At 36.5% G+C, this 12636-nt stretch overlaps 1 protein-coding gene across 12 annotated transcripts in view; it reads right to left on the bottom strand.

Annotated features, from left to right (window-relative positions):
• Positions 1-631: 631 nt before the first annotated feature.
• LOC117409559 (C-terminal-binding protein 1-like) overlaps positions 632-12636 on the bottom strand; it is a 164254-nt gene continuing 152249 nt past the window's right edge. For 11 of the 12 annotated variants that reach the window (XM_034015797.3, XM_034015793.3, XM_059004470.1 and 8 more), the window contains 5 exons: positions 12354-12568; positions 8960-9090; positions 5923-6050; positions 3985-4099; positions 632-1352 (listed from right to left, as the gene is read on the bottom strand). In XM_034015797.3, the coding sequence (XP_033871688.1) occupies positions 1166-1352; positions 3985-4099; positions 5923-6050; positions 8960-9090; positions 12354-12568 (776 nt within the window). In that variant the 3' untranslated portion in view covers positions 632-1165. Of the gene's footprint in view, positions 1353-2312; positions 2414-3984; positions 4100-5922; positions 6051-8959; positions 9091-12353; positions 12569-12636 lie in introns of all 12 variants that reach the window. The other variant, XM_034015801.2, reaches the window with a different exon arrangement.

Here is a 12636-nt window from a genome sequence, read left to right on the forward strand (position 1 = left end):
GGAAAGGTGTGCTATAGTTTCCAAATCTGTTCACTATAAATCTTTATAGTTGCTATCAATACATTTTGATATAACAAGCCAAAAAACTTTGCACTTCCAGTATGCGAGGGGAATTGTTTTTATAACTGTTTCATAGGACATTTAAAAGAAGTCACACAAAGACCTTTAACTAGGATTTTATTTCTTTTAAAATAATTCATACAAATGGATACGGTCACAAACATGATTATTTTTTTTAACCAAAAAAAAATAATTATATATATATATATATATATATATATATATATATATATATATATATATATATATATATTGCTAGCCTACCACTTCTACCAGGAGGGAGCTGATGGCTGCAATGAAATGCTACTACCTTCCAGTAGTCTAGTGCTGTTTTTTATGCATTACCATCAAAGATGTACACGGAAACAGGTGACAGAAGCGTGGCGCCAGGTTTGTACAAGACATCTTTTTCCCCAAATTCTCTTTTGTAACACCTTTGTCCTTAAGATTGAAATTGAGGTAATACATGCCAAAAAAAAAAAATATATATCCTTTTTCCATGTCTAAATGATTTAAAAACAAAAATAAAAGACAAGCAGGTACAAAAACAATGCACTGAGTGGCATATAAAGAAAATTAAGTGGGAACAATTTTTATTTCCTGAGAAAGTTTGCAAAACTGCCTTTTTGAGCGTGTTTTTCAACATATAAAATCAAGATTAGTTTTTGTTGTTGTTGTTGCTGTCCTCAAAATCAGTTTATTGAATAACTCTCTTTTTTTCTGTTTGACCACTAAGCAAACAAACCCTTAAAATGCTCTAAAAACTGTACACAGACATATTACATTCATGATATAATTAACTACTATAACTTCTCTTGCTTAACAAGGAACCAATAGGACACAAACAAACAGTTAAATCAGTCCACTAGACAGGGTCAAACTACAATTTATGTGCAGGAAAATATTTTGTAATTTTTTCTCCATTTCTTTTCCAAATCTTCTTTTTCTCCCCAAAAATCTTTGTCTTCATGTTATTGGACCAGTCTCTAAAATCATAAATCAACTCCCATAAGTTCATTCTTTCACCACTGCTGTTTTTCAATCTAGGTTGTTCCCACTGTCTCTCCAATGGGGGAGTTCCTCGCATGACTGCTGGCTTTGCAGGCTACAATTGGTCGCTGGGGTGCTGCTCTCTGTCGGCTTCTGGCTTTCCGGTCTGGCTCGGGGAGGGGGCGTGTGGGGGGTGGGCTACGGTGGGAAGGCCGTGTGATAAAGGCATGGCGCTGGGGACGATTCCTTCTACAGCTGGGCGGAGACCACCGGGGGCCAGACTCACAACACCGGGAGGGTACCTGAGCGAGAGGAAGCACAGAGAGAGAAGCGTGAAATCAAGATCCTGCAGCTCCATGGTCATCTGTCAGTCAATCACTTACAGACATGCCCAAAAAAATACTGCATCATCTAAGTGCGGGATTTATTTTGAAATGATGATAACCTAATTGGATTACAAAAGGAAAAAAAAAAATTTCAACTTGATTCTTTTTTTTTTTTTAAAACAAACTGGAGCTTTGAAATGCCAGATACGTTCTACTCAAAACCCAACTTATATTTACAGCCCTCCCTCGTCCCAACCAAAGTGTTCATAACATTACACTCATTCTTGATTATTAGCCTCTTTCCCACTATTGACCAAAATGGAGGACTGGCAAGAACTGAGGTAGTTTTGAATGTATTAGATAAAGGCTTTCTATTCTATTCTATTCTTATATCTCTTCGTAACAAATGCTTCCTGTTATATCTGGGACTATATTTCTTTTCGTAACAAATGCTTCCTGTGTTCTCCATGAAAGGCCATTATGCTGGAGTAGAAGTTCCTAAATAAGATATATTGAAGATATTTCAAAATACTGTACATTGCTTTTTATCTATATAAAAAAAAAAAAAAACTGGTCTGTGTATGTCTCTCATTTTGCATTGTCATTCTCAAGTATTGTCTTTTAGAGTTAGAAGTTAATACACAACTAGTGTTCAAGTCAGGTCAGCGTGACCTCCCGTAAACTAAATTGACTAAATTGCACAGGAGCCCATTCTATGCAGAAGTAACTGCCATCTCAGTGAAGTTTAGCTTTACAAATCGACTGTAATAAACCAATTCTCTCTCTCTCTCTCTCCCTCGCCTACCTTTCTTATTCCATCTCTGCATTCTCCCTGGCAGGTGGAATTAAAACAAAACAAAAAACTCTCTTAAAAAATGTTTAAAAAAAAAAAAAAAAAATGAACCAATCTTTTTTTTTTTTTTTTTTTTTTTTTACCTTTCAGTATTTGGATTCAAACACACAAAATTCTGATGAGCTTGGATTAAATCCCAGCATGGTCGCTCATCCTTAAGTTTTGTACCACAGCTTGAATGTGACTAAGGAATCAAATGGAAATAACAATATTTAAAAACTAGCCTTACCAACCTTGTCAATACTTATAACTACTGTGACTGAAGAAGTCCTCATAGGCTTGTTGCAAAAATACATTATTTTATAAATCTATTTTAAAATAAATACAAAAAAATAATACACCTGCATGGCTGGGGTGGGATGGGATTAAAGCTCCTAGTAAAACATTTTTTTTCTGGGATGAGAGTTGGGATTTAGAAAAAAAAAAAAAAAGAAGCTGAAACATTTTGGGAGGTGAGGTACACATATAACCAGCATTTAGCTGCTGGTTTTGAGTTCAACCAGCTACTAGAAAATGGATGGGTCAAATGTCCTAATGTTCTTATGTTCTAAAACATATCTACTTCTTGTTTTACAGCACATCTTTAGCATAATTTACTGTAAAGAAAATGTACACAGACAAAAAAGTATGCAATCAGTCCTAGCACTCTCATCCCTGCAACGCAATAAGCCTGGTTCTACATTCACATGGATTACAGGGTGTTTCTAGGACTTATATCTGACGAGACTACAACTCCATCAGAGTAATGCTCTACCATCTAATGCTGGGGAATTGTGAGGGGGAGCATGTTCTGGACAAAAACAAGAAAATACACATACAAAACTTTCTTTTGAGGACTAAGCATGTGCGACAAATACAACACAACAACAAGACATGTATTTACATCTTAAACGTTACTGAAGATAAGATACAAACATCAGAATGCAAATGAATGACATCTGCCTGCCTTGTCACATGAATTGAATCTGTGGTAGTCCTCATTTTGTATCTGTAAATTAAATCTGTAATCTTCCAAGTGAGTATTTATCTGTGTTTCTTGATGCACAGCAGGCAAACCTGCATGTGTAAAAGTGTTACTGATGTTATCAGGCCTCTCTTAAAGTAGCACACAGACCGCCACAGACCTCTTTTTCTTGCTATAACAATTGTCTTATATAAAAATGTTCTTTAGGAAAGGGGGCTTGGAGTTGCAGTGCTTTTGTTTTCATTTTTTTTTTTGTAACTTCTGTTTTCAGAAATATCTTCAATAATTTGGCTTAACCAGGCATTATATTTAACAATTTGATACAAGACCAATATATATATATATATATATATATATTTTTTACTGGGATTTCATTAGTATACAGTAAGAAGCTTAAAACAAAACATCTCTGCTTACCTATTTAAAATACACTTAAAAAACATTACAGGTATGATGTAAACTATTAGTAAATCCAAAACCACTGAGCAGCACTAGGATTGCAATAAAGAAAGCAGTAAAATGATTGCAGGAGGGCTATGACAAGAATGAGGCAAGTCACTGAAGTGCAAACAAATCTCGAATGAGTTCCAATCAAAAGTGGCAAGAGCTACACCATTTAATAAAATAAATACAAAAACAAGGCGAGGCATTGGAAAAGTAGGTCTTGCATTTTAGCTTCAGCAGGTTTTGGATTCCCATCACAAATGCACAGTTGTGCTCTTAAACTACACCTCCACTCTAAGGAGTGGAATATGTAGTGATAAGCAGATGATACACACCAGTGTAATTACCTGTATGCTCCATTGAGCTCTGGGTGTACAACGGCAGGATCCATGCTGGCCCAGTGTGTGGCTTGAGTCAGGAAGTCTTTATTGACACAGTTTTTCAGGCTGTCTGGAATGCGACCTGATACCAAAACAAACAAACACAAAAAAAGGAGAAAAAAGCATATTTCATCACCAGCTTGCTTGAATCAATATACCTTGCACAATCTGACACGTCACTTTGGATTTTGTAGGAAATATCAAAGAGGACAATAAAAATAAATAAAAAAATATATTAAAAAAAATTCTGTGTGGGTAAAAACAGAAGTGTGCTTCATGTACTGCAGCATCACATAACAAAACAGGTGCTCCCCTGACAATTACCAGCTGCTGTTAAATGCACAGAGGAAGAAACAGCCGACATCTCCAGCTGCTGATTGCAAGGATCATTACGGATGGCTACCCGAGGACAGCAAAAAGTCACCAGCAATGCAACGTTTCCATCTTCATCGCGGACTGACTTGTATGTGATGTGAAATGAGACTTGTTTATTTCCGTTCACAGCAGATCAAGATCAAATCGATTTAAACTGCGACTCGATCAGTCCCAGTAAGGACTGCGGGCTGGCAGAACACAATTTCACATACTGGTGCTGGAATTACTTAATGAGCGCCCAATGCAAAGGATTGAAAAAAGAAAAATAAGTAGGCAGATTGTGAGGGCTGTGAACATATTACATTGTCAGGGAAGTACTGGAGGTTGGAGAATTAACTTATAAATAGCAATTATAGAAAGATGCCATACTTAAAGGTGCTCTTTTACTCTTGGTGTATTTTCTTGTGAAGATTAGAGTGTAGAATGGAAATGGACCTGACCACATCCCCAATTTGATATTGGAACAAGATGAGATTGAGTTTCACAGACTGGTGCAGATGGAAATGTGGTAATAGGGCAAGGGGTCTAGTGAAAAAAAAAAAAAAAAACTTTCCAAGTTCAGAATGCACTGTACTTGGGTTTCAAGTATCCTAATCCAATTACACACCATACACACCATCTGTGAGCATATAATGAGAAACATTTCAAACAGTGCTTAGGGAAAAAAAATTCTAATAGTGCTGGGGGGGATGATAGTAAAAATGAAAAAGCACAACATGCAGAGACTAACAGGATCAGGACAAGCACTTATTTTAGTAATCTCCTTCAGTAATCAGTAATTGTGATCTGTGCAGGGGTACCCACCAGCAGTCAATTACTTTATACATTCATTGCAGCTCCCACTGACTGGCTCTTTCTAACCCTTTTCACCTAACTCCCTGTCACTGCCACTTGGGTTATGACTGAAAATAAGGATACAGAAGGACTGCTTACACTCATAGCTGGTGACGGAGTTATGGCACTGATGAATATCATACATCTACTCCAGAATAGGTCAGAGAGGCGACAGCTTGCACCTTACACAGCACCCCGTACTATGTTTTTTTTTTATATATATAATACACAGATACACAAGAATAATGAAACAGTATGTCTAATTTTAATATGATCTCATTTCAATCTGAGACAAACTGATGTGAAATTTCAGATGGCTGTATAATATCAATATCACGTTCTACTATTTATTTCATACACTGTATATCTACCAGAATCATAAAGCAATTTTGTAACAGATAAGACAAACTAACACAATGCATTCTAAATATCTGCCATAAAACACTGCAAGGGGAAAAATAAATACAAAAAACAGCTTAGTAGTGCAGATACCTGCCCAAGATGAACAAGGCTGACTTTCCTTTTATTTTTATTTTTTTAAATGTTACGGTCCCCAAACTGAAATGATTACTCCCTGTTGATCTGTACTGCCAGGGAATAGGCTTTGAATCCCAGATCAGCTGTAGAGCTTCTCTTACCAAAACTTGTGCTATAAATGAAAGCTGTCCAGACGACCCTGCTGCTGCTGTAACTAACCTGTAACAGCCCTGCGGATCTCTCTCGCCGCCTCTTCCCTCATTTCGATGGAGGCTTGTTCACTGTACCATGCTGCGTGGGGAGTGCAGATCAGATTCGGAGCGTCCTTCAGAGGACCTTGACTAAAACTGAAGAGAGGAATACAAATTATAGTCTATATAGATATATAGATATATATATATATATATATACACACACACACACACACACACACACACACACACACACACAATGCATATTTAAAGATATTTGGTCATGCTGATAGTCGGTACATTTGGAGAAAGTCTGGTGATGTGTACAAAGAAAAGAACACCATACCTACTGTCAAGCATGGAGGTGGTCATATCCTTCTATGGGGCTGGTTTTCCTCTAACGGCACAGGAAATTTAGTTCCAATACATGGTAAAATGGATTCCATAGCATATCAAAAGATATTGACCAATCATCAGAAACCCTCTGCTAAAAAACTTGGTTTAAAGCGCAACTGGACATTCCAATATGACAACGGTCTAAAGCACACATCAAAATCTACTTCAGAATGGCTAAAGAAGAATAAAATCAAGGTTCTGGAATGGCCTAGTCAAAGTCCCGATCTAAATCTGATTGAGAGTCTTTGGTATGAGTTGAAGAAGGCTGTGCACAAGAGAAGTCCTCAGAATTTGAATGAACTGGAACAATTTTGCATTAAAGAATAGTCAAAAATCACTAAAGAATCATGCCAAAAGCTCACTGACAAATATCCTAATCGTTGAAAAGAGGTTATTCTTGCTAAAGGTGCCTGAACTAGCTATTAATTTAATTTTCCTTGTCAAGGTATGAATACTTTAAATTAGCATTTTTGGAGTTTCGCAAAAAAAATGCTTAAATAAATAATTGTAGAAAAAAAAGAAATATTTTATAACATGTTACTGTCAACTGGGCACTAAGTATAATTATTCACCTTGGTACAGTAGCTGCCAAAATTAAATTTAAAAATATCAAGCATATCGTTGAGGAAATACCAGAAAGCAAGCTGCACGTGCAAAATATTTGGTACAGTTATTATATATAGGCACTCCCATTTAGAAATAGTAAAAATACATACAAACAATAGTATTTATTTTTATTTTTTATGTTTATTGATGCTTGTTTCAACTGTTTTGCAATCTGTCCTTGCATGAAATGAAATAGCCTGCTGTTTTGATACGCTTTGATTTTTCTTAGTTCAATTCCCGGGGTTATTGTTAAACATTGCAATCAGATCAACCACATGCATTGATATTTAAATTGGGGGGAGGGAACAATAATAATTAAGTATGCAGGACACAAGTTCTATAGATGAATACGATAAATTTAAAATCAACCTGGAAGAATGAGGGATTGTGTAAGGACATGCATAAGATTAAAAACATCTGTTTTGTGGGTATGCTTTTCAAAACACCACAACCTTTCTCATTGCATGACCTGTGCCCAAACTGATTAGTGTAGTACCTGTAATAGTGTGTGTTTTGAATACCAGCAAGTGACGGTTCCTGCTACCAACTCTCTTGGCTTCTATGGATTCGACTTAGCATGCTTGAATAGGATTGTGATCCAGGTCCACAGTAAAATGCACTAAAGGGATTGCTAGAGCCCTTACATCTGTAAATTTTACAAGTCCCCTGCTGGGACACAGGACTCATAACAGTAGATGGCAAAAGCTGTCACAAAAAAGCACTTTACTAAAAAGCAGACATCAAGTGGACTAGCATGAGGAGTGTTCTCATTAGCTATACATGAAGGTGCACTTAACAGCCAGTTACATGCCTGCTCATGCATTAAAATACCTATTATATCAACACAAAAGGCTTTCTTACACAAGCTGTTCCTCTGTGGAAATTATTGTTCTCTGTGTTTCCATGCATGCATCAGGACATGGCTTTTTGGGAGAAGCACACATCACTGTGACTCTTATAACCTGTGTTAAGTAGGGTTGTAATTTTTTTCATGATAAGAAATAGCTTATTTCACGGCATCTAACAAAAGGTATTTCAAAATATTTCATGATTAAACATAATATTTATTAAAGCAGAAAAAAATAGGAGTTGTCACATTCAAAACTGACTATTTTCTCTAGTTATTATACAACAAATGTTCCTAAATATTTAAATGCTTACCTGAAAAACAGTAAATGCTAAATTGTAGAATATTTTGTTTTATGTTCACCTTTTAAAGACATTCTCATTTTAATAAAAACATAAATAAATATAAAAATAACAACAGACACGTAAAATGTCCCGTCCTTGTACTTGACAGAGCGATCTTTAGCAGAAATATTTCCAACCTTTGATGCAGCTGGTGTCTTTTTCATTGAAGACATTTTAAAGAAATTGTGCCATTTTACGGTGTGTGTTCAATAACTTACTGGAAGCAAACTAAACCGGCTGCCAGGTTCCTGAATGCGGTGTAACAGGTAGTGCGCCAATAAGGCAAACGTTTGCTGTATTTATTTTTAAGTGATAAAAAATATGTACATTTACACTATTCTTTCAGAAATTAGAATTTTCCCAGGGAACTACATATTAAACAATATACAGCCTTAGTTAAAACTAACAGGAACAAACCTTACCCTGAATAGTTTTATATACGACCGGTCTTATAAATCACGTATGAGAAATCACCACTGAGGATTTGTCACAATTCCAGTACATCTTATGTCATGTATAAATGTCATCCTGTACATAGAACATACATGTATCTCAGGAATGGTGCTGTGGCAGGAAATACTGGAGCCTTGGTATTTACATACTGTATACCAACTGTCTTGTAATTATTTTACAGTTACCAGTAGCATGTGAAATACAGAAATAGAACAGCAACAACTATCTTTTAGGGACTGAAAACAACAAATGCGTTATAAATAAATTGCTTTAATAAACCAAGCATGTCTCCCTCTCTAAAAGGTTTTTTCCTGATGAGATATGGGAGGATAGGAAGACCCTGCTCAGTCCTGCTCAGGGCAGTGTGAGGTTAGGGCTGCTGGTCACACACAAGTTAAAGACACAAGTTAAATGATTACCTGAAGGGCTCCGTTTCATGGACATCTAGAGCTGCCCCTCGTATCCTCCCCTCCTTCAGGGCCTGAGCCAGAGCCTTCTCATCGACCAGTCCTCCGCGAGCTGTGTTCACCAGGAACGCACCCTGCCGCATCTAGAGAGAGATTTCAGAACTGAGGGCCGAACAGCACCACTGTTTCCATACCAGTGATTCTTTATGTATACCAGGTCATTCCAGCTCAAGTGGACCAAGTGGGGTTGCTCAACCCTTTGCATCAACGGCTCATGTCAATGATTACATTTAGTTTTTTAGTTTTTTTATGGTTGAAAGTCATTGAAACAAACTTTAAAATGATACTAATGCCTAGGCCACCATCATAATATAAATATTCATTTGGATATTCGATCGCCATTAAATTGCTCTGAATGCAGGCAGAGACAGCATAGCAGCAGGGGCAGTGGGCGTGGCCATGGCCCCTGTGTGTGCGCCTTTATTATACAGCAAGATCTTACAATATGTAACACGTTAAAATAGAAAAATATCCCAGGAGTAAAGAATAAGTTGTGTAGGACTTACTTTACCCCAGTGAATTAACTACAAAACAAAGGATGCAGTTAAATGTTGTTTTCTTTATTCCCGAAATAAATAGTACAGTTGACAACAGATTTTTTTTTCATTCCTTGCCGTTGCCGTTTCTTCACAGTAAACAGTGGCAATCGACACGTTTTCATAAAGTAATAACATGAGGTTTACTTGTGCCTTTTTGTAGCTGAACAAGCAAACAAAAACTGAAATTTAACTTTAAACACTTAAAATAAAACAACACATGGGAATGGCGTTGTGAAGTGAAGGGGATAAAAATCACCATTTTGGTTCTCGTTTATTACATTCCACAGAACAGAAAGTAGCAACAAAATATATATGAGTCTACATAAAAATCAATATACAACATTTTCAGGAAGTTGGGTACTGTTTAAGTGATGCATTTCAGAATGAAGTGCTTGCCTTTTTTCTGTCCCATGAGATTCTGGCTCGCTCTAAAGCAGCACAACGCATTTTTGTCCCAGATGGCTTTCCATGGAGATCACTATCCATGCGCTTACATAATCTGGTTTGTTTACTTTTTGCTGACTTAATATAGAGGCTCAAGAGCTGCTGTGTTGACCCTGAGTTTTTATATATATATATATATATATATATATATATATATATATATATATATATTAATCTCACATATCACTGTGGCAATGTGCTCCGCCCCTGTGTGCATTTCTGTGTTGTATGTTGCGTGTGTTAATGTTGGTGTATAGAGATTGGTACACGGGATATAAACGGGTCTGTGTTTCATGTGGTATTTAAGATGTAATTGTATTTAAGCACGAGGTTGAACGTAATTAATTTAGTGTTCTTATCCAAGGTGTCGAGTTAACCACGGGTGCACATGAGCCATGGCATTAACATGTGTACAAGTAACAGAACTCACACATTTACAGTATTTACAAGTTTATTTTTAGTTAAATGTCCTTATGAAAATGGTAGAAAGAGCTGCAGTGAATGAATCAATTACAGTGTACAGGACTGTACAAACTAGGTACTCTTACAGTTCGATTGAAATAAGAATTAATAAAATAACTACAGCGTTATTTTTAGAAAACAATCCAACCACAAACTGTTCATTATACTTTTATGTATTGGCTTGTACTGTCAAATTTGATGGCTTAAATAGCAAAAGTTAACAAATGTACATTATACAGAATTAACTCAGTGAACAAAAACAATAAACAACTTACAGTTTCACACAGAAGTCAAGCATTGTCGATTGTTTCGTATGTTCTGCTGACCAGCTTGTTATCCTGAATTTTTTAAAAGCCAATTGAATGAGAACTAATTTTTTGCTTCTAACGCATTATGAACTGACACTGCAACCAGCTGCACTTGGTAGTTGCGAATGAGTGAACGATCTGTTTCGTCAGCGGTCAGTTACGTGAAACGACAGTGTCGAGTTATCCACTAGTCTTTTTAATAGTTTTTATCCCTTCGGTAGCGGTAACAAGTGTCGAGTTATGAGTAAAGTGTAAAAATTAGGAGGCAGGACGCATATATTTTATATGGATACATTTTGGGACCAAGACTGTCAAATTAAGCAAAGGTGTCGAGTTATCCACCAGTCAAGTTAACCAAGGTTGACTGTATATATCTTGAAGGCATTCATGCACAGCAAGGCTTTTTCCAAAAAGAGGTGCTAACCATAAGGCACTTCATATATTAATGTCTCTGCAGAGTTAAAACATAATTAACAGCAACGACATATAACTACTATAAATAAAAACATGTATACTTTGCTCGATAATGCTTGTAGAGATGAGGTTGGCCGCACACTCAAAAAATCTCTTCTTTCAAACTTGACCGCTAATAATTATATGCAGATTCCTCTTACACCAATCATCCAGGGTGTGGATGATTAAAATGATTTGGTATTGTGTTCTGCCTGAGTCTCTGAGAGAGGTGGTAATACAATTAATCTACTAACGAAGATAGAGTCATTCTGGATTTGTACTTTAAAATCCATGGAACCACATGGACTTAATGAAACACTAGATCTCAATCCATATCTCTAAAAATGTAAAATGTTTTAAAAATTGAATGATACATCTTTGTATGCCAACTTGAAATTTTCAGTTGTCCGGGGTTGAGAATCACATTCTAATGTCTTCCAATCTTTAGTATTGAATAACTGTTTAAGTTAACTATGTAATATGATCTGTAACGTGTAGCAGAATATACAGCTGTATTTTAAAGTGTTTTAATATATTAGTGTTTGAGTTGAATTATTATATCATTACACTATGTATGGACTAACAATGGATTCTAAAAGCATTGTCAATTAATGAATGCCATGATAGGTGAACATTGTCATCTGTAATGTCTATGGCTATTATCCAATTAATGATTAACTACTGGATTGATTGGTGTCCTTTTATATACAATAAAGCTGCGTTTTCTAATTGACAATCACTGCAACACCTGATGAAGACACACTATGTGTCGAAACACGTTGTGTTTGTTTCATGTTTTGTTTTAATAAATAATAAAATGGTTTTTAAAACAAAATGTAAGAGGAATCTGCATATAATTACACAGCTTACTATATTTGTATGAAAATGAGATAGTCACAATTACCTCTGTTTAACGCAAGGCGGCAGTACTTAATACAAATAAGGTGTTCCTGACAAAGGCAAACTCTGCATTGTATACCACTGTCAATACATCTAACAAATTAATGTTTACAACAAGAATACCCTTTATCTGAAAGGCAGAGTTTTCTAAATCATACCGCATTCAGTGGCTTTGATCATGTGATCAAGCCGAAACTTCAATCAGGATGTGGATTTCGTTCTAGAGGCGACTCCTCCTACCTGTTTGATGGTGAAGTCATTGATGAGGTGGTGGTTGTGCTCATTCAGACTGCAGTGCAGCGTCACACAGTCGCTATGAAACAGCAGGTCCTGCAAGGTGTTGACTCGCTGGAGGCCCAGCGCCCGCTCCATGCCATCGGAGAGGTACGGGTCATAGAAGATCACGTTGAAGCCAAACGCTTTGGCTCTCAGTGCGACCGCCTGTCCGACACGGCCTAGGACAAGAGAGGAACAATTAACATGCATTGATAACAGAAAACGCACAGCGAGACTGTGGTTGCAA

This window comes from Acipenser ruthenus, chromosome 2, assembly GCF_902713425.1.
Source record: "Acipenser ruthenus chromosome 2, fAciRut3.2 maternal haplotype, whole genome shotgun sequence".
NCBI lineage: Eukaryota > Metazoa > Chordata > Actinopteri > Acipenseriformes > Acipenseridae > Acipenser > Acipenser ruthenus.